General features: G+C 34.5%; 2 protein-coding genes across 6 annotated transcripts in view; both read right to left on the reverse strand.

The window, feature by feature from the left end:
- Positions 1 to 3,352: 3,352 nt before the first annotated feature.
- Positions 3,353 to 21,245, reverse strand: part of LOC140826135 (pyruvate kinase 1, cytosolic-like) — a 102,162-nt gene continuing 84,269 nt past the window's right edge. Inside the window, exons 2-17 of one of the 2 annotated variants that reach the window (XM_073188285.1) lie at positions 10,154 to 10,299; positions 9,931 to 10,027; positions 9,719 to 9,816; positions 9,294 to 9,449; positions 8,359 to 8,436; positions 7,678 to 7,809; positions 7,233 to 7,313; positions 7,049 to 7,120; positions 6,865 to 6,954; positions 5,642 to 5,786; positions 5,392 to 5,480; positions 4,699 to 4,794; positions 4,518 to 4,585; positions 4,324 to 4,423; positions 3,975 to 4,034; positions 3,353 to 3,724 (exon numbers count right to left, since the gene is read on the reverse strand). In XM_073188285.1, the coding sequence (XP_073044386.1) occupies positions 3,572 to 3,724; positions 3,975 to 4,034; positions 4,324 to 4,423; positions 4,518 to 4,585; positions 4,699 to 4,794; positions 5,392 to 5,480; positions 5,642 to 5,786; positions 6,865 to 6,954; positions 7,049 to 7,120; positions 7,233 to 7,313; positions 7,678 to 7,809; positions 8,359 to 8,436; positions 9,294 to 9,449; positions 9,719 to 9,816; positions 9,931 to 10,027; positions 10,154 to 10,222 (1,584 nt within the window). In that variant the 5' untranslated portion in view covers positions 10,223 to 10,299 and the 3' untranslated portion in view covers positions 3,353 to 3,571. Of the gene's footprint in view, positions 3,725 to 3,974; positions 4,035 to 4,323; positions 4,424 to 4,517; positions 4,586 to 4,698; positions 4,795 to 5,391; positions 5,481 to 5,641; positions 5,787 to 6,864; positions 6,955 to 7,048; positions 7,121 to 7,232; positions 7,314 to 7,677; positions 7,810 to 8,358; positions 8,437 to 9,293; positions 9,450 to 9,718; positions 9,817 to 9,930; positions 10,028 to 10,153; positions 10,419 to 21,245 lie in introns of those variants that run through there. The other variant, XM_073188284.1, reaches the window with a different exon arrangement.
- On the reverse strand, positions 14,071 to 21,056 carry LOC140826123 (YTH domain-containing protein ECT4-like). 4 transcript variants are annotated; one of them, XM_073188260.1, is made up of 10 exons: positions 20,584 to 21,056; positions 20,475 to 20,498; positions 20,148 to 20,203; positions 19,209 to 19,246; positions 18,929 to 19,106; positions 18,375 to 18,433; positions 17,775 to 18,287; positions 16,762 to 17,256; positions 16,062 to 16,274; positions 14,071 to 14,786 (listed from the first exon to the last, which is right to left on the reverse strand). In XM_073188260.1, the coding sequence occupies exons 4-10, from the start codon at positions 19,218 to 19,220 to the stop codon at positions 14,526 to 14,528; spliced, it is 1,731 nt and encodes a 576-aa protein (XP_073044361.1). In that variant the 5' UTR covers positions 19,221 to 19,246; positions 20,148 to 20,203; positions 20,475 to 20,498; positions 20,584 to 21,056; the 3' UTR covers positions 14,071 to 14,525. The 4 variants fall into 4 exon arrangements, with proteins under 4 accessions (XP_073044361.1, XP_073044360.1, XP_073044362.1 ...); XM_073188259.1 differs by lacking the exon at positions 20,148 to 20,203; XM_073188261.1 differs by lacking the exons at positions 20,148 to 20,203; positions 20,475 to 20,498.

The raw sequence follows: 21,245 nt of genomic DNA on the forward strand, positions 1-21,245 counted from the left end.
AATTATCATTTTCATTTTATAGATTAATAAAATATTACAATTTTTTTATGTAGTGTAATAATTTTTTAAATTTTTTAATAAATATAATTTTAAATTTTATGAGGTTTTGTGACTGAAACTCTAAAAATAAAATGAACAATGCTAATAATTTTGATTTTAAACTATGGTTAGCAATTAAAAAAACATGTTTTTAAAAAGTTCATATAAAAGGAAAAATATATGGATGAGAAAAGAATAAAAATTAGTGTTTATATTGAGTACGTGAGTTTGAAAGATTTCCAATTAAATGTATATCAAAATCTTTATGTTGAATCAAATACTTTCTTGACATTTTATTGTGGTATTTAAGGCTTTAATTCTTGTACTTAATAGAATTTCATAGAATTATTAAAATTATATTGACATTTTCAATATCTGTAGACTTTTGTAATGTTTTTAAAAGTCAAGTTTGAATACCACATGACATTTTAAAATTCTACAAAAGTTTACATTTAATATCATTAAACTTTTATAGATTATATAAAATTCTAGATTAAATACCTCTTATTTTTAAACTCCATAAAAATCATTAAAAATCTAGAACCAATACACATCTTTTAATCTATGTTTATACTTATATTACCGCTCATGGTTTTTTATCTCATGAATTTATATGAACATCTATATACTTTAACACAAAAACTTTTATGCGATAGTCTCGCGGATCATTTTGTGAGACGTATATTCTATTTGGGTAACTAAGAAAAAATAATTTTTCTATATCAAAAGTAGAGTGAGTCTCTTGTGATACCATCTCATGGATTCTAATCTGTGAGACGGGTCAACCCTACTCATATTCACAATAAAAATTAATACTCATAGCATAAAAAATAATATTTTTTATGGATGACTCACATAAGAGAGCTGTCTTACAAATACGACCCGTGAGACCGTCTCACACAAGTTTTTGCCTCAAAAGTATTGTTTATTATAGTAAATATGAGACTAGTTGGCGCATGACAATTGTTTTATGTTTAGTTACGTCATCTCAAAATGAACTTTTTAACTTCTACATATATCAATACAATGATTAAATTATTTTTTTATATTTATTTGTTTGTGTGTGTCTCTATTGGTGTTGGTCTGTTTTTATAGGACGTCAAGTTTTAAAAGGACTGACACAGACTTTGAAAACATAGTCATAATTTTTTAATTTGATTCCTTTGATTAATTCAAATTATTAATAAATAGTAATTTATATGTATGTTTAATAATTTTTTTTAAAAATAAAAATAAATGATAGATTTAGAAATGGTTGTTTTTATTTCCTTTCAAATTCGGAAATAAAATCTATATATTTTTACTTTATTACTTTGCAATCTTTTTAATTGTTAAGGTGCAATAATAATTGTTTTTTTATCAGATATAATTATAACACATATATTTACCAATTGGAGCATATATATGCTGTATAAAATCGAATGCAAATAACACTATCAGTAAAAAAACATTATTTGAGATAAACAACACACACACCAATCGGTGTACAAGATATGATCGATCCTTGATTTTCATTTTTGCGAATACTTCTATGAGCACAGATTAGATGTAACTCACCTATTGGATGTGATGAAACATAAAGAAATTATGTAACCAATAGGTGAATGATACATCATCGATGCTCACATAAGTGTACACAGTAGGTGTACAGTATATCGCAGCTCATATACGTATCTAAATGGTCTGTGTGTTGTAAATGTCCAGCGTAATTTATAAATATCTTACAGGTACAGTACTCTATATCACTGTGAGTTATCCATCCATAAATCAAAGCAAAATTAAAAATGTAACCGTTGCACGGTGCACACATAATGTGCATTAAAGAATGGTGGAAACTGAAATAATAGATGAACAAGTGAGAGAGTACGCACAAGGTGGGCGGCGGGAGTACCACCGTCACCGCCACCAGCTGCGCAGCGCCTACTGAGATTCATAAATTACGCAGACTTTTACTTAATGTGATCTCATGCATGCAAACTAGCTCCCAACCACCAAGAATATTGGCCTTCCCTCTTTTAAAATCCAACCATTCTGTGGATCAGTTCCATTTAAAATTTGAATATATTCAACAAGGATCGTAACTTCAATCCAATTAGAATTTATTTTTATATCTCTTGTGGAGTAATTAATTATGAGAATAGTAATAATGATAAATAATCTGACTATATCACTTTTATAATTACGTGCATATTCAAAAACTCGGATTCCTTGTAGTTATTAGTCACTTTTCAAAAACTGAAAAAGGAAAGAATTTTTTTATATAAAAATATATGCATTTAGATGTTTTTAAATAACATACTCGATTTATTCAAAAAAAAATAACATACTCGATTGTCCCATTTCATCAAATCTGGAGAAATTAAGATTTTGATTTTATGAATGACAAAATAGTCAAATACATCCTCTAAGTTTGTCTGTTTTGAAATTCTTTTCCGGTTGAGTAGTCAAAATTCGATCTTGGTCTTATAATTTTGGTTATTTGGTTAGTCCTTTTCGAATGCTTACGTGATATCGGAAAATAATGAAAGTAACACCCAAGTTACATTATCTTGACCTAATTTTGACTACTCGGGGAAATAAGGACCATGATAGCAATATTTCCTTTTAAAAAACTAAAATAAAAGGATCATATGTCAATTTTTTTTAATTTAAAAGCTTAGAAATAATTTTAAAAACATATTTTAAAAATAACACACATAGATGAAAGAAAATATGCTAATGTTGCAAATCGAAATGCCATATTTCCTCAAAAAAGTCCGAAAAACATTATTTGGGGTTTTTTGAAATTACGGTCTAATACCGCAACGTCCGATGTTGCTGGCAGCCGACGCTACAAAAGTTGCAGCATCAGCTGCCAGCTTAAGCGGACCTCAAAATTTAATCCTTCGATTTTATTTCACGATTCTTGTTACATAAAATTTTGAATTTAATTCTTATTAACTTAATCTCATAGTAATGTTATTTATGTTGAAAATTATCTTCCGCCAATCAAGTGTTTCCCAATTTATATACATATCATAATTGACGGTCCAGCCCAAATACATGTAATTTTTTGAGTCAGAAATTAGATTTGTGTTATTTTTCATTCACAAATCGGTATCAACTGACACATACATGGCCACAAGATTCACAGGGCACAATATTAATTTAATATATTTGAATAAAAATTTTATAACAGCATGGAACAAAATAACGGGTCGGACCCATTCTATTTGTGACCCATTATTTAATCAACAAGTCAAATGAAGTTGGAATTTAAATTACTTGGAATTAAAATCATTATATCTCTAGACGAAGCACTATTAAGTGAAGGTTATATAAAAAATTCACTTATATAAAATATATTACTCAAAACATATCATCCTTATTTCATATTCGGCCTCGCAAAGCAACATTACTAGAGGTCACTTCCTGAACTATGTAGGAATCAAATCACAATCAAGATTCATGACTATCGCAACTGCAAAAATTATGGAAACGTGATATTGCGTAACTTACGAAACGATGTTGGTTGATGTGTTTTTTTATTTAATTAATCTACAAGCTCAATTATTTTTACCACAGAAGCGTCTCCAACTTTCTGGCAGACGACGACTCGGTCGTGTGACTTGATAACACCAGAGGCTTTTCCATGATCAAGTGCAACCTTCAGAACTGATTCATTGCTTGCATTTGTGGATTCAGCCTGTGTGAGAGAAGCGGATAATGAGTTTCCTGATCAACATGCTATACATACGAGACCGAGGTATAAGGGACATTAAATATAATGGAAAGGTATCCGGAAAATGTCCAATTACAAATTTAATAAAACCGACCGAGAGGAACTTCACAGCGACACACATGACCACCACAACCACTCTCACATTTTCCGAAAAATTAGTATGAATGATATAACTGCAAGCACTGCAAATAGAGCTCAAATGCTTAGAACTTACTGGATGACGTGGATCTGCAAGCAAGGGGAAAAGACCTCGTACTAAAAGCAATTGCCTAGCCTGGACATTTAGAAAAGATCACACAGTAATCACGTGGATATAAATACAACGATAGCACATGGATTGCCCTGGAACTAGGGAATAAAAAAAAAGTAATTGGTTGCTCAAACTTAGCGCAACGGTCTTTCCATATCATGTGCACGATCTTTCTGAACTGGCTATTTTACAAGGGAATTCTACAGAAATAAGCGTGCTTTGTGCTATAAAGTTAAGAGGACAATAAATGAGCCATTAAAGAAACATCCTATTATTGTGCATCAAAATGTATTAGGAGCAAGGAAGGATATACCTCAAATGCACCACTAAAACTCCATCTCAATTGATTTGTCTTGAGCCGAGGGATGACAACAGATAAAACAGGCATTGTTGGCCTATACTTAGCTATCAACCTGCATCCAGGAACACAATATTTGAAGCAAATCCCGAGTGGTTCTATCCAAAGAAATTTCAATGAATACGAAAGACACCAAAAGGAGGCATTACCTAGCAGCTCTTCCAGATGAGGTAAAACAAATGATGACAGATGCCTTCACTTTGAGAGCAGCCCGGACCTGAAAATGAAATGCAGCAAGACAAAAGTCAAGTGACAACTTTTCCTACGATTATACATTATATTTGTACTATTCTTTATTTAATCCGTTTGTCACTCTATTTTGCAATATACCGCGGAGGAAGCAATAGATTCCAAGTGGGTCATGGGCTCGCCAACAAATTTTACAGTCTTCTTGAAGTATTGGTCTTGATTGAAAACCTTCTCAGCCTAAAAACAATAACGTAGATGTTGCCGATCAGGAAGAAGCCAATACATGACGACTAATGACATAAGCATGCTCATGATTTCGATGGCATTCAGATAAAATGTAACATAAAGTGAATGAGGCACATGGAATAGAGGTCAGGCACACATAGGGCCAGACCCACTGCTCTCGCTAAGTCTTACTGGAGAGACAAACTAGGATATAACTAAAAAACTTTTGAAAATAGGAGGCATTTGATGCAGCAAATTACTGATGCCTTTGCATAGTACATTTTCATCCATTGTGCTATTTCCAACAAAGTGTATGTTCGACAAATGGTAGAAAAGTTGCAATTTATCGAAGAGTATAATGAATATACCAATAATCAAGTTTAAGAGCTACGGTTTCACAAAAAGACAGGGTTATTCATGTTTGTTACTGAAAGAATTGAATTCAAGTTGTTCAATTCAGGCATATCCCCAAACCAACGAAAAAGTGACTAAAAATATAGGAAAAGAACTGAGTTATACAAAACCAAATGCTAGAAGCTTTCCAAATGACTTTCAAACCAACAATAGTATCTCTATTTATACTATCTATAAGAAACTTGGTTTTCTAACCTCAGCACATATTCTGCCAACAGTAGAAATTGTTTCAACAGGGTACAACCCGCGTAAGGTCTCAGCCCCAAGAAGAATCGCATCACATCCTACAAAATAGCAAGTATCATTCATCTTCAGATTGCTGATGGCTTCAGGCCGAAAGATAAACAAAGAACTATACCATGAATCAGAAATGTTCACATCGCAAACTGGTTTTAGAGCACTATCATAAAACATTTCCTTCCAAGAGTTTAGGATGGTGAATTACCATCCAAAACAGCATTAGCAACATCAGTTGCTTCAGCACGAGTAGGCCTCAAATTGTCGGTCATACTATCAACAACACGAGTTACCACTGCTGGCTTTCCTGCCATGTTACATTTATAAACGGCATATTTCTGAAACAAGAACACCTGCAAATACAGAAGCAAGCACACTCAGAATTATTCTAAATTGGCATCTAAGATAATACAGGAGCAAATTGATTTCCAACGCGAAAGTGCAAATGCTGCGGAAGTTCATAATGGCAATGAATAGCGACGGTAGGATGTTTGACTGGAAGAGGCACGTAATGGGGCTAAAAAAATGTATGTTTGTGATTTTAGGGCCAATACTCGCCTTCCTACTCGAGGTATGTTAGTGATTGCAGTTGAAGTTTGTGCAAGCGGAAACTTCGTGAAAATGGTTTATATCCTCTACTTTGCTCTGTTTTGGTTTTAGTGTCTATAATAAAGAAAAAGACCATAAAGTTCTATAATCATTTCATATGGTTACGAATACAAGGGTGATACCAACAATATGGATACCAAACAATCTCCCGAATGAGAATACAACTTACACTGGAAACAGGGATTCAAAAGTAACCAAAGCAATTCAGGAAATAGAGATATTTGTAAATGCAGATTACATACATGAAAGAAGTCACATGCTAATGTGAGGGAATATTTGATAGTTTTATATGTATAAACCGCCATAAAGATTGAGTTAAAATGTTACACATCAATGTCAAAGACGAAATAAAATCCACTAATAAATAAATCCACTAATATTTTCCTTCTTGAGCCACAACCATGCACTAGCAACAAAGTCACCCAAACAAACAATACATATATATAAAAAGAAAATCTAAGCATCTTTAAAAAAAATGCCACGGAGAGTCGAAAAGATACAATAAAAAAGTGAGGAGCCATACAGATTGCATGTCTGAAGACTACAGTTTGGGTCTCAGCTGACAATACTGCTACCTCAAATAAAATTCAAGACAGATTTAATTGAACAATGAGAGATTCTGTGAAGATATGAATCAAAACACACAGAATTTTTCTCTTGTCAGATCAGACCATCTATTCACCAGTTAAAACTTTCATTACAAACCATTTCACCACCTAGATGACTGAAGCAACTTACATGGAAAAGTTAGTTCACAAGTTATTTCACATTGAAGCTGCTTGCAAAAGCTTTTAAACTCTACTGATAAAGACATCATCTTACCTTCTCAGGTGGGAGATCTATGCCAAGGTTTCCACGAGAAAGTATAATGCCATCTGCCTCCTGTAGGATCTCATCGAAATGTGTTAAACCCTGCAAACATGGGTGAGTAAAGGAAGTAAGTTGCTAAAGTGGAAGAAGATTCATGTACAACATACTCACTTTCTAGCAAAACAGTGAAACCCACCTCCACATTCTCAATTTTAGCAAATATCTGAGTCTGGCTTAGATCACCAAGCTTGGATAAAAAATCACGGGCCTGTGTGCAGTAAAATTATCCATTACTAGGTATTCAGTTGAGTCAGCAAATATAAAAAGACGTTTTCACAATGCAAAGCAATCAAAGCTTTCATTCCATTTTTAATTTTTACCTCACGAACATCCTCCGCACGACGCGTATAAGACAATGATAGAAAATCTATTTTATTCTGAACGCCCCATGAGCTGATAACCTGGAGTAAAAGCAAAAATTGAAGTAGTAAGTTCTGTCACTAAAAGGGTATATAGATATCATTTGAGCTCTTAAAAAGCACTGAATCTATGATAGAATGATGGATGAGAACTCCATATGGGTATAGAGAGCAAGCAATGGACATGAAGGATGAACAACAAACATCTATGGCCTGATTCATGAGAAGATAAAAGCAAATCCCTTAACTCTTTGTATCAACTATTATTTTCTCAGTTCTAGTCGATTCACACTTTTCTTTTACCATTGCAACCCAATAGTGAAACCCACCCTTCAAAATATATATCTCGCTGACAGATGAGGCAAAAGCACTAGAAATATGCATTCAACATACTGCCATCACTCACCTTCTTGTCCTCATCCGTTAGAGTAGGCAGATCTATGTGAATCTGAGAAGCATGCAAAGTAAATAATGATCCAGCCAAGGTTGCAGAATTTTTGATCACACAAACCACATTATCATCTTGTATTTCATCAACCTGCCATGAAATCACACAATATCAAGAATGAAAAAACTCGAACAAATAAATAATAGATTATTCCCAGGCTACCAAAGCTGAAGGAATTTTTAGTCGGTCAAAGTGCACTCGCAATTTCATTTCAAGTGACATTTTAAGAAATTACAGGCAGATAAATTGATTCCAAAAACGTAACCCATTTGGGAACCAATGCTGTTAAGCGAAAATGACAGAAAACCACATATGTAGAGGGTAACCTAACATCATCAAACACAGAACATCGTTTAACACAAAGAATCTAAGATGCCCAATATGGTAATTAAAAAGATGCAAAGGTAGTAGAAACATAATACATTGCACTAACTTTCCTGTTTGCCAAAGAAAATGCTCTGAGAAAAAGAAGAGAAACCATTCACAAGCAGTGAGATGGATTGCAGAAGCAGAAACCTGTTCACTTTTTTCGTTCCAGTAGAAGAGTTAGGAGGTTCTCTTAGAAAATAAGGAATTCCAGGAAGTTCCAAATGAAGAATATAAATTAGAAGATTATTGAGTTCAAAATTCAGTTTGTACCTCCAGCCACACAGAAGTGGTTTCACTTCCTGTAAATAGGTATTGGCCCATAAAAATGGTGTCTCCCTTCTTTACAGCCTGCATATATCAAGAGGGAAACGCCACTTAGTGTACATACTACAAGCATTTTATAGGAAAATACTGCCTCAGCCTCCACATGAAATAATACATCCTTCTTATGTGCCTCCACCAACAATTAATCATTTGTCAAAAGTGAATTTTATTTCCAAAATACCTAACATATGTGAATGTTTGAATCCCAATAACTACCATAATAAAAAAGTTCTAAAATTTTAGCATGTAATATATGCTGAAAAAAATATGAATTTTTTCTTTAAAACTTCAAGAAGAGGTCTAAGTAACCAAGTTCTTTAATTAGGGATGCTCTATCTTTATGGAGGTATGCTGTATATGAAAGCTATCCAATACTACTTCGCCTAGTTTTGTACATTTTCATGTAAAAATTACTAATTTAACTAACTTTTAACGGAGATAAAATTTTCAACCACTTGTAGCTACTGCCTACAAAGCTACAACTTTTAAGAAAATACTTGAGATGCTCTAATACTTTCATCTTTTTACTCTCCTTTACTAGGGATCAACAAATTGTATGCCTACGGTGTGCATTTTTAGCCTACAACTTTTGAAAAGAACTCCCATATCTCTTGATATTGACAAATAAAAGAATCAACCTTCTTCCTCGTGTTGCAAGTGTAACAACTTGTGGGGAACTTCAGAGTGCCTAAAAATATATTGACATCTCACACGAGACACCTCTCACAGATAAAACCTTTCAGGGGAAGTCATTGCCTCACAATGAAATAAGTTAGCTTCTTTGATTCACAATTTTGTATTAAAACAATTTACTGTTTGGAAATGGGAAAAAAAATATATATTAATCTTAACGAATCTGAGGGCAGAAACATGCAACAAACCTTAGCCAGTCCGGCATAACTGATTGGTAAAATTTCAGATGATGCTTCTTGACCTTGATCCGGGGTCAGGAAAACCTTCTCATCTGCTTTGAGAGTTATTGCCGACCCACTCCTATTAACAACTTGTAACTCAGGGCCCACTGTATCTAGCATAACCTGACAAATTTAAAAACGAACATGCAGTAAGTTCATTCCAAATCATAAGGGAATTATTGAAAACATCGTTAGACGAGACAATTAAGCATTCAATATCCAGCAAGCCAAACATAAAATAAGAAAGAACTCAAGTTTCTTTTACAAAATACTGTTAATAACATATAAAAACATCAGACTCGTCTTTCCCGATTTCCGAAACAAACGTCTACTTTCATTATTTTGCATATGGTATAGAGAAGAAAATTAAACAGCATAATGAATATGCATACAGCACAGAGTTTCTTAGTGCTCTTGATGGCAATCTTCAAATTCTCCAGAGTCTCCTGATGAAATTCCGCATCTCCCCAAGAAAAATCAATTCTGGCAACTGCCCATTTAAAGCAAACCAAACAATAACAATATAAACAAGAAGGGTAACAGTAAAGCTCCAAGAACCCAATTAAAAAACGTAAAACAAAGCTAAGGACTTTGATTCAATTACCAGACATTCCAACTTTAAGACAAGCAGAAATAACCTCTACAGATCGAGAGCGCGGGCCTAACGTCCCGACGATCTTCGTCATTGCTGGGAAGAAACTCTGCAATAGCCAGATCATTCACAGAAACCCAAATCAATCATCCGATACCCGAATGTTTACGAACACAAGTCTGTATAGAACCTCAGAACTCCTAAAAAAAACAGAAAATAAATAAGCAACACTTACCGCTTTGGATGGCTCCAGAATTGTGGCCATCCGAATTGGCTCCTCGAGCAGAAGATGACTGGAATGCATTTTCCCTCAATCTACAAAGAAAAATTGTTTATAGGTTTGTTCCTTCTTCTGGTCTGCTTTGAACAGCGCACACAGGGAGTAGACGGGTTTCCCTCGCAACCCCTTTTCAATCTAGAAATGGTGGTTGGTGATTTAGGTTTTCAACGAGGAATTAGAGTTGGGATATGGAATATCCTCGTGAGTGCTCTCACACTTGCTATTTACGCGCGTTAAACTAAAAATGACCGCTAACTGCTGCTGTTGTCATCGTATCCGTTAGTCTTTATTACTTATTAGGCAAAAACTTGTGTGAGACGGTCTCACGGGTCAAATTTTGTGAGACGGATCTTTATTTGGTAATCCATGAAATAGTATTGCTTTTTATGCTAAGAGTACTACTTTTTGTGGTGAATATGGGTAGGGTTGACCCGTCTCACAGATTGATATCCGTGAGACGGTCTCACATGAGACCTACTCTACTTATTATCATGTAATTATTATTCGAATAATACTTTTATCCTGGTTTATTTAACAATTTAGTATATATTATATTTATTTATTTAATTATTATTATTATATTATATTAAGCGAAGACTCCTTTATATTTTTATTAACCAAGTTTAGTAAAATTTTGTTTCTATAATGAAAATTTAAGCACAATCTATTATACTAATAAAAATAATAATAAATAAAATACATTCATCTTTCTTAATTTGAAAGAGTCAAATCCAAAAATATAATTATATGTATTAGAGCACGTTCAAATTCATGACAGTGGTTTGGAATTAAAAAAAAATTCACCGAATATATATTTAATTTCGATTAACTGACACACACATATGAACTACAATGGTTTGTTCTTGAAATATTTAAAAATGAACATATTGATAAGAAATTAAATCGAATTTGGTTCCAAAACCAAGCGGAATAAACTCAAAATAATCTCTCTAAAAATTGATTAATCATTTTTGTAAATGATTTAAAAATATGCAAACTGAAATAATAAAACGGTTTGGATAAAACATTTTACCAAACATTTGATATATAATATCTTGGTATTTGAAAAACACAAATTTGTTTATGGATGTTATAAGACAAAACTCATAGAAAAAAATCACTAGAAAACTTTGATTTATACAAATTTGTACAAATCTATTTTTATTTATGCTATATATTTTGCATAATCGAAACTCTTAACATAATCTTGATTTTATGTTGCAATTTTACGAATCTTAAGGTCAGTATATAAAAGATTCATATTTGACCACTTTTTGATATCCAGCATGAGGCTGAACTTTTGGAGCGGTCCGGTCGAGCATCAAGATGAACCCGTTATTCTCTCCCGACTTCCAGCCTAGTCTCATGACGACAATAATCAAGACAACGAAGAACTTATCACCTATTCTAGGATAAAAGTGAACAAAGGAGAGGTATAGTATCAAGGTGACTTTGAGAAAAATCAAGGTTTGTAGCTGAAATCAAAACCAAATGATTCACAAGGTTCTATTCCTAAGCCTTCTAATGATAATGATCTGCCTCTACTTGATTCCATCCTCGGGGCAACCAAATGTGCTTTTTACCGTTCCATGGATTCTGCGTAAATGTATTTTGGGGTAAAGACCCACTTACAGCCTACAACAGATTTCCCATTCTCATGCCTTCTTTCGGGATTTGCACTTTATTTGAGGTAGCTGGAAGAACAAAGGTGGGTTACAAATTCTGTGTTCCCTATTTTGCTGCGTTTTTCTGTTATTTTACAGCTCTTCCGTATTTAGAAATGCACTTCTGTGAAGACTTATTTTGACTCGTTATGTTAATCGGAGGACTTAGATTGCTTATGTCTATAAGTTGATCATCCAACGGCTGTGACATCTAATCTTGGAAGCCAACAGATTAAATTAGGGATGAGTTGGTTAAGTTCGGTTAACGATCAGAAATTGCCTTCTTCTTCGTTGATATTCTATGAAAAACAGAGCAAAGTATCATCTATTTTCTTTCTTCTCTCTAAGATTCTTGATTCTGGAATTGGGGAAGTAAGGGGACAGAGCACTATATACAAACTTGGTATACGTGTATAGATTCGTATTGAGAGCTTGGTGGTGTGGCTTTGTGATAATTGCAATCTTGTATAACTCATTTGTTTAGTGGATTCAATTGGGGGTTCCCAGATCGATCTCAAACCCGAACCAAGTAAATCCGTGTCATTGTGTTCTATTATTTTCTGCAATTTCGTTTGAGTTTTCTTGTTAATCTCAACAACTGTTTTTGTTGTATCAATAATGATAAGCTGGCTACATGGCTGGACATGATCTCTATTGTCATATTCCTGTTTGCAGATTTGGTAGTATATAGTTTGTAATTGTTCAACTGTTATGTCAGCATTATTTTTCCACTATTATTGAGTCATCTATATATGAAATAAGAGATAATTTGAATTGTGACTTGACTGCGTCATTTTTTAGGTTATTAACAACATATGGAGAAATAAATTGACGTTCAGAGAGAAACTGATGAACTATGTTAGCTTCCCATGAGTCATAGCTCTTATTTATTTTTTTGGTTTATGCCTCATGTTACAGAAATATGCAATGGAACAAGCTGTGAAACATGGACTCGGGGCAGATGAATACGCAGAATACCCATATTTTCATTGCAGGTTTTGTAGATGTTTCCGCCGAGGAGAAGAACAAATTCATTGTGAAATATGACATGTAGTTTACGTTTATGTTCTTTGTTGAGTGAGTATAATAATGTAAATGGATTCTTATCGAGTAAATTACCCTCTCTTGTCTCTGGATGCTTTGGAGAAAATGATGGAGATCCAAGTACAGTGCAAAAATTGGTTTATCCGTAAGACTCCCTTCATCCTTGTATTTCGTTCTCATTTGGAGCTCAAATTGTGTAATACTTGTATTAAAAGCTTCAATCGTTAGTTTTTTTCCTTCATTTTTTGCTTTGAAAATTCAAATTTTCACATGGTTTAATTTCCATAACATGCAGTTTAGAAAATTTATATATTCTTCAAATTCTTTAAAATAACCAAAGTATTTTATTTGAAAAATGTCAAAGTTAAAAATCGTCAGCATGCCCTTCTTTTGCCTCCTTTTAGCCTATTCACTAAGCTAATTAAGCTTCCCAAAGTGGATCCAATAGCTGATTCAGCGGCGGTAACAACTATAATAAAATTTGAGAAAATGAAGTCGAAAAAGAGTCGGTGTTGAGGGGAATATTAAAGAGAACATCGATTATCTTTCTCTCGATTTCTCCCACTACTACTTTTACATTTGGAGCCCCATGTTGACCAAGCAAGGTCGCACCGAGACCTTTTATATTTTAGTTGGGAAAGAACGGTAAATCAATCCAAACCATCCAATGAAGAATTAGAGGAGACCGAAACTCAAATGAATTGACGGTCCAGCACTAGCGGTGGAACAGGTGGTTTAATTCCTCCATTTTGATTGGTATATCATGAAAAAATATGCTTCGATTTAATGCACGCCTTCGTAACAGGATCATCCAAACCAAGCTGAACATAATCCAATGGTTTGGTTTTTAATCACCAATGGTTTGTTCTAGTTCATTATTTAGCAAAAATGGATGAGTTTTTTTATCAAAATCCAAACCAATCCGATTGTTATTTATAAAAATTGTTTTAACTTACTCAAGCTTGAACACATTTAAACTGTGTTGAATATCCACTAAAATACTGATGGTTTCAACCGCGGTAATTAAACAGAAAGAAAATTCAATAAATTTATTTCCAAAATCTACTTTTTTTCTTCCAATCGAGGAAAAATAAAAAAAAAATGGTTTGAGATGAATTCAAATACAATGAATTCGAAATAGAATAAAATGATGCATCTCTCTTGAAAATATGACTGCATTCATTCGATTTTAATTGCCACCTCTTTGGAGGGGCTTATACAGAATGTTGATACATAGCATCCTAATACAATCTGCCCTCCAAGTAATATAGAATATAGAAAAGCTAAAAATACTACCACCAAGCATTCGGCACGCGGATTTCGCAATCCTCCCATGCCTAGACCACCCTATCTTCATAAAAAGACAAATTAAGAATAGCGAAAAATAAAAATGAAATGACTATAGGAAAGAAAGAAGAGTACAAGAGCTGTCCCAGTGTTCAGCCTCTAGTCTTCCCTAAAAATCTCGAATAACCAAATAAGACGAATGAGAGAGATTCGATGAAAAGGGCAACACCAGCTACTATGAGATATCATTCCCCGGTCAGTAACTTCTGACGATAAATTCAAATGCCTAGAAGCAAATGCTGCAGTCTGCTACATGTTAAATACAATACCAGCTACTCCAAATCCTTCATTTTGGACAGGTTTTTGGCACCATCCAAACGGAGTGTGTCCGTCAAATTATCTGATAGTTGATTTATTGATTCAGTAGCAAGTGAAGTTGATGTATTTCCAGTTGAAATGGCTCGCTGTTTGGCCTTTCTCTCAAGCAAAGACTTTTCACGGTCATCATAGAAGTTGAAGTCGTCAAGAAGAGATGTTTCCGAGTCATAGTTCTTGAAAATTTTGATCATTTCAATTCCCTGTTCTAATTTCACCTGAAATAAGGACTCATGCATAAATAAGTCGAGTGTCCATGGCATTGCAACATGTCAAAGACACTCAATAATTGGTTTGATGAATAAACTTGAAACCATGAAACCGGTTGGAAAAAATAAAATCTGGAAATATACAATCTAAAAGTGAGAACATTCATTCGTGCATCCGGTATTCAAAACTAATATAAGAACCTACACGGCCACAAAATACTTGCCTTTTACACCAAGAAATACTGCATGTTAAAAGTAATCATGATTAAGAATGTGACACGATATCCCGGAGAAAATTAGTCCAATGTTGTAACAATTGATGGAAAATGGTTATCTAATTAGCAAAATATATGTATCACTGATCTATTTAAACTAGAAAAATTTATGATTTTAGTAGATCTTTTTGAAGGTTTTCTCGTCTATGAGAACAATCCCTTTACTCACAAGAATTAGTCATCCATCTGAAGCTAAATGCTACATCTCCATAAGCGCCAAAACGATTGTATAAAGAACAATTATTTAATTGAATCCAAAAAACCTAAACTCCCTGCATGACAGCCTTCCCCCTACTTTTCAGTTTTCACCAAGGTCCAGTCCCACCGTAGTACTCGAAACTTCAAAGTACACAACCACCTCCCCATGCTCCCCAGTCCTAAGAGTCCGATCACCAATCAAATCCACTATCCTAACACAATGTCCCATCTATTACAATAAAACATGCATGATTAACCACAAGTGTTTTGTGTGCGTCTGTTAAGCAACTAGCACATGCAATTCTGGAAAAGAGGGGAAAAAGTTAAAAATTTAGGAAATCTCAACGAAAGTATTTTCTACAGTTCCTGGATTGTCTACTGTGTTTTCCAAATCGAGCGCTTGAAAAAATTAATAATAAAATGAGTATATTGATATCATTCTAATTCGAAACAATTGCATTCACAGCAACTATATCACTACTGACGTCCCAAATGAAATTCTTACTTCTTCATTGAAGTATCTTCTTGGACACTCACCTCAAGTGTCGAGAAAATGAAAAATTCTCATTCCTACCATCTTCTATCCAAAATAAATATCAGTTTGAAACAAAATAAGGAATCTAGAAAACATCTGAAAATATCAGAGAAAGGAACCTAGCAATTCTCAAGTCGTTGACCAATTGAACAAGGATAATTACAGTTTGAACTTTTATAATAGCTTAAGATATCTGGATTGGTTTTTATCACTTATCAAAATCTAAACATGACAACTTTTTAAATCAGAAAAAATAAATCTAGAACATGGAAATACCTCTTGTGAATCTCGACTGTGAGTAACAGGCTTGGTGTCATTATTTTCAAGAAGTATGTGGCGGAAGAGACTGTTGGGTACATCTTTTATGATGTGCCATTTGACAGGAAACTGCCCACTCCATCTATCCTGTTGCCAATAATCAGCATCATTCTCAAAGTCAACAGGTCCTACCATCTCAGCTACACCACAAAACTGCCCACTAGCATTAACCTGCAGTAATTACGCAGCCATTTTAAAAGAATAAGCTTCATGCCACAAAAAATATGTAACATCAAGCAATTGCTGGTTAAAACAAACGAGGAAATAAATCTCAAAGCAAAGCCACAGGATTAAAATTTAAAACATTAAACAATAAGGTGAAAGGTAGTCTAGATCAAAAAATAAAAGGAAGAAATCTGCCTGATAAAGTAAAGAAACTGCCAATAACAGCAGATTCCTTAGCTACAGTACTACACAACATACTAAAGATAAAATATGAATAATCTAGATCAGATATATAAAAGGCATAAATCTGTCAATAATGAAAGATAATAGCAGTAGTAGATAAATTTTATCAAGTAAAATCATAGATTTATGCCTCGTTGCCGATAAATAATTAAATAGATTTTTGTGATATTCAAAATGAGTACCTCGATGTCGAAGAAATTGCAAGTAAAATCAAAAAGGGTATAGTCAGTTAAAAAAATTCAAAACTTACCGAGAACAAGAGAAAGAGAGGACAATTGCCTTCCATTTTCTTTGTATCAGCGTAGGCAGCATCCAGCTTCCTGTTTCCTAGAGGGGTACTAGACCAAACACCATATTTTATACTTTTATGGATATTATCTTCGCTGAAAGACTTAATAACAAAAAATTTGGCTCGTTCATAGTCAATTATGAAATCTAGGGAGTTAAACTCATTGACTTGAAACCCAGAAGTAGACTCAACATCTTTAATGCCTGATGCAGACCCCTCTTCAGAGGAATTCTTTCCTTTTGCCTTCGACGCCCTTGGCCCACGGTTCCGGTCACTTGAAGTACCTAGTGTATCAGCGGAAGTACTGATAGTTTCCCGTTCTCTTTCGCGTCTTCCACCTTTGTCAATAGCAAACTGATTTCGGCTAAAACTAGACCCAGAACCACTTTGGTATGAACTACCATAAGCATAATGTCTGGATGAGGGGTTTGGTGTCACTCCAAAACCCTGAAATGCCTGCCAATACGTAATTGGAAATCAAGAAAAAGGCAGGTCTATAATTAGGTTTTCCGTAAATGGTTTAAAGATTATATTAAATTTCCATTAGCATGTTCTAGTCAATAGTAACTCATACTGGTATTCGATATTCCCAAAAAAATGCTACACATCATATGAAAGGTAGCACTATATATAGCAGTGTGGGATGACAAAACGTTAAAATACAAAGCAAACAGCACACTACAACTTTTCAGTCAAGTAAAATTGATCGCCTTTATGCTAAAAATACACAGATTTGGTACACATTAAGAATGAGATATTTGGTATATACTATGTATTCTAGTAGAAGTTTTAACAAGTCAGCCAAAATTCATTGGAAGTTCCTAGCAAAAATAATCTTCACAGCCTTAATCAGTGATGAAAGCAATGACAATAGAAAGGCACAAAGATGATTGTTTGTCTCAGTTGTGGAGGCTGTGCATCTATTTTTTCACTGTGAAAAGAATGTACAAGCTTATAAGAAAATTTAAACAAACCTGTGCGACATTTTGCTCATATGATCCAAGAATGCCAATTGGTTGAGGGTATACAGTTCCAGAACTTAATGGAGACATGAACCTGCTAGTGTCTAGAGAATTGGAACGACTTGGCAATCGTTCGCTGGATCCAAACTCTCCAGGGAATTTGTAAAGACCAAGTCCGCTATTTCCAGATAGATCCCCTCCACCAAAAGATCCAAAAGGTAGATAATAACCTGAGCCAGGCCCAAAAAATGTGCTGTCAATCAAATTTTCTTGACTGCTACTTCCACCTGGCATCAACTCAGCCTGTGAAACTGAATGCACTGAAGTAGCGTGTGGTGGGCCAGGTGAAACAGCTGGAGGATAGTAGGGCGGAGTCACAGGTATTTGGTGTGGAGAGAACAGCTGACCATCAATCATTATTGTCGATAAAGGGCTAGGCAATGGGGGAAACTGTCCATATGCCATCTGGGAGTCGAAGCCATAGCCCGGGGGGAAGAAGAGAGAAGAATTTTCGTTGTACATCGCCTTAAACGTGATGAAACACATTTTAGCATCTGACTGCTCTCTATTTCAGTAAAATAATATAGATGCAACAAATTTATATATACCTACCGGAGGTATGATTTGCAAGTTGCTGGCATTGTCCAAGTTACCACTGCCATGGTCGAAACCTAGAGAGAGAAGGTTGATAATAAACCTAAGCCACATAAAAAAGAAGCAAGAACAACTACAAGTAATAAGAAACAAAATGTACAACAGCCCAAAGGCGTTTTCTAACAATTGTCTTTTCCAAAAACTGACGTTAAACCCAATCATAGTCTTCAAATTCAACATGAGTCACATGATATTTTTCCTGCTGTAAAAGTTAATTGATGGCAGTCTCAAATCCCCGCATAAAAGTGCATCGATGGAAGTTTTTAACTCCCCGATTTTCTAGGTGAGTAACAGATGCATTACACGCTAGAAATCATGTTTTCCATAATCCACAAAATGCTTAGCCAATTATCTTACTATATGCAGACAGTAAGTATCAACAAAAAATAAGAATAAAATTCCCAACCTTGCAAGAACAGGACAAATTACCTTTCTTATCATCGAACATGAATGTTTCCATACATGAAAATACTACTGCCTACATTGCAATAGAGATATATCAAAACACTAACCTCCAAAATAATAATTCTGGTCTTGAGGTTTATATGAACTGAATGGATACGTTGTGGCGAGCGATCCACTAGTTTCCGAAGTTGCCGGCATATCTTTTGTGTTTCTTGAAGCCCCCAAGATGGCAGCATTTGGAGGAGGATTTACAGAAATAATCCTTTCATCTTTTGGTGAAAGTGGCTAATATAATCAGATAGAAACGAAAATGAAGTAAATCATCAACGCTACTTTGAGCGTATAGATATAAGAGCCAAGTAGAACGATGCATTGCTTATAACTCACCTGCTCAGTCATGTTATGCAGCTCAATAGTTCTGTAACCTACATCACCAACGCAATCAACAACTTTTTAAGAAAGGAAATAAAGGTCGCTAAAAAATATAAAAAAGCATTTATAAGCCTAAAAAATATCAATACGCATTTATAAGCTACTTGAAATATTATAAACCTTGTGATTAGAAGTCAAACTAATAAATTAAACCACGAAAATGAAGAAGACTATGTTAATTCAAAGTACTCCGACCATTTTACGACACATGATGATGTCTAGTTAAAATAGACACAGATAAGGATACAAAAAGGAAATGTAAGGCTAAGAAATCCCTTCCAATATGGATGACAGAGTCCATTTACGATGTCAGGTGCCAGTTTAAAAGGTTACAAAAATGCCAGTTTAAAAGGTTAAAAAAAATAGCATGCTAAGCAGGAGATAAGACCATGGCATGAGTATTTCTGTGCCCTGATGGCTAAACTTAAACAAGGATGGGGTGCAGATCATGTAGATAACTTTCGATTTCGGATATTTCTTAGGTATTCTACTTGGTATAGATTTCATTTTTTTCTTCTCTTGTTCGTGGGCGTATGTTATTTCTGTATTGTTTCGGACATAAAAAAATTAAAAACTTGTTCGGAAGGAAGTTGTGAAATGGGTATTTAACCGGTTTTGCTTCTTATTCTGAATAGATTTGTAATATAAAGAAAAAAGAGAAAACCTTGTGCTTATGACATAAATGCATCGCCCGCATTTCATATATCCAAAGTGAGAAAATAGCGAACAAAAACACCAAAAATATAACAACGAAAATAATACGTCAAACCGAGAACAAAAAAACCAATGAGGCATTTATAAGAAATTTAACAAATGAATCACATAAATAAAACATTAATATGCATTATAACGTAATTTATGTTTATTGTGTTATGTTACAACGCCGTAACATACCTATATCAACTCAAATGACGGCACAAACGATCAACTTTCAACTTCAAATCCTTGGCCTATATTAATTTCATTACAAGGCGAATAAATAATTTCACTCAACATCACTTAAAATATCACGAGAATTTCCAAAGTTCGATTAACACTGATATTTTCTAAATCTTATCCCGGCTAATTATTTTCCAAACTTCATTCTAAACTTCCCGAATTTCGTAATTCACAATATTAATTTGTAGCAATACTTAAAATCGAATTGTTCAACTTTATAATTCGAAAAATCACCAAATTACACAAACGGCTCGACAACAACCTAGGTTCACGGGAATTTACCTCGAAGTCAACCAGATCATGTACCTACAACAGTAAAACAACAAATAATGAATTTTGGTGCAATAGAGGGATCGAAAATCGAGTTAAATCGAGCAAGCATTAACCTTACCCGGGGCAGCCTGTAAATAACTGATCAAAGAACTGAAATCGAGCTTCAGATACACCCCAAATCGAAGCTAAAACCAGTCTGGTCGGAACAATGTTCGCTCGCGGTGGTGCAGCGGTGGAAACTTGGCGGTTCACGGCTGAAACTGCTGGGAAAGAGCTGTCTTTGGTCTGGAATCCTTCCTCTACTCGAAAACAAGCTTCCCAAGGCCTCAAACACACAATCTCCAGTGAAATAGACTGAAATCACAACAGACGAACAGCGCGCGCGAGAAGGGTCGACGGGTCGCGGTTGGGTCCCGATTTACCTCGAAATATATGTGGATCCAATAGATATCTTAGGTCTCGGGATTTCCAAATAAGTGATCAATTTCAACTTCCGGCGACAAACGGAGGAGAATCGAGGCGGCAAATGGGCGGTGAGGGTTTGGAAGAAATGGGGGAAATCGGGGGGAGAGAGAACCGATGCGTAGAGTGCGCCTAGTATTTATAGTAGAGCTCGGAATGTGATCGGGTTTCGTTTTATTACAATTGTGAGTCGTATTGGTGTTGTGTTTGTGTATAATCTCAATATTTTTATTACATGTTTTTAGTTTTAAATTAAATTTAAATATTGAATAAATGATTATTTTATTTTAAAATCTCAATAATTATTTTTTACTATAA

This window comes from Primulina eburnea, chromosome 3 (genome assembly GCF_022965805.1).
Source record: "Primulina eburnea isolate SZY01 chromosome 3, ASM2296580v1, whole genome shotgun sequence".
In the NCBI taxonomy this organism is placed as follows: domain Eukaryota; kingdom Viridiplantae; phylum Streptophyta; class Magnoliopsida; order Lamiales; family Gesneriaceae; genus Primulina; species Primulina eburnea.

Excerpts from the sequence above, each read along its gene's own strand:
- LOC140826123 (XM_073188261.1), bottom strand. Across the intron at positions 18,288-18,374 it reads ACTTGCAAATCATACCTCCG|GCGATGTACAACGAAAATTC; the intron begins GTAGGTATATAT and ends ATCACGTTTAAG. Across the intron at positions 16,275-16,761 it reads CTCTCTTTCTCTTGTTCTCG|GTTAATGCTAGTGGGCAGTT; the intron begins GTAAGTTTTGAA and ends TAATTACTGCAG.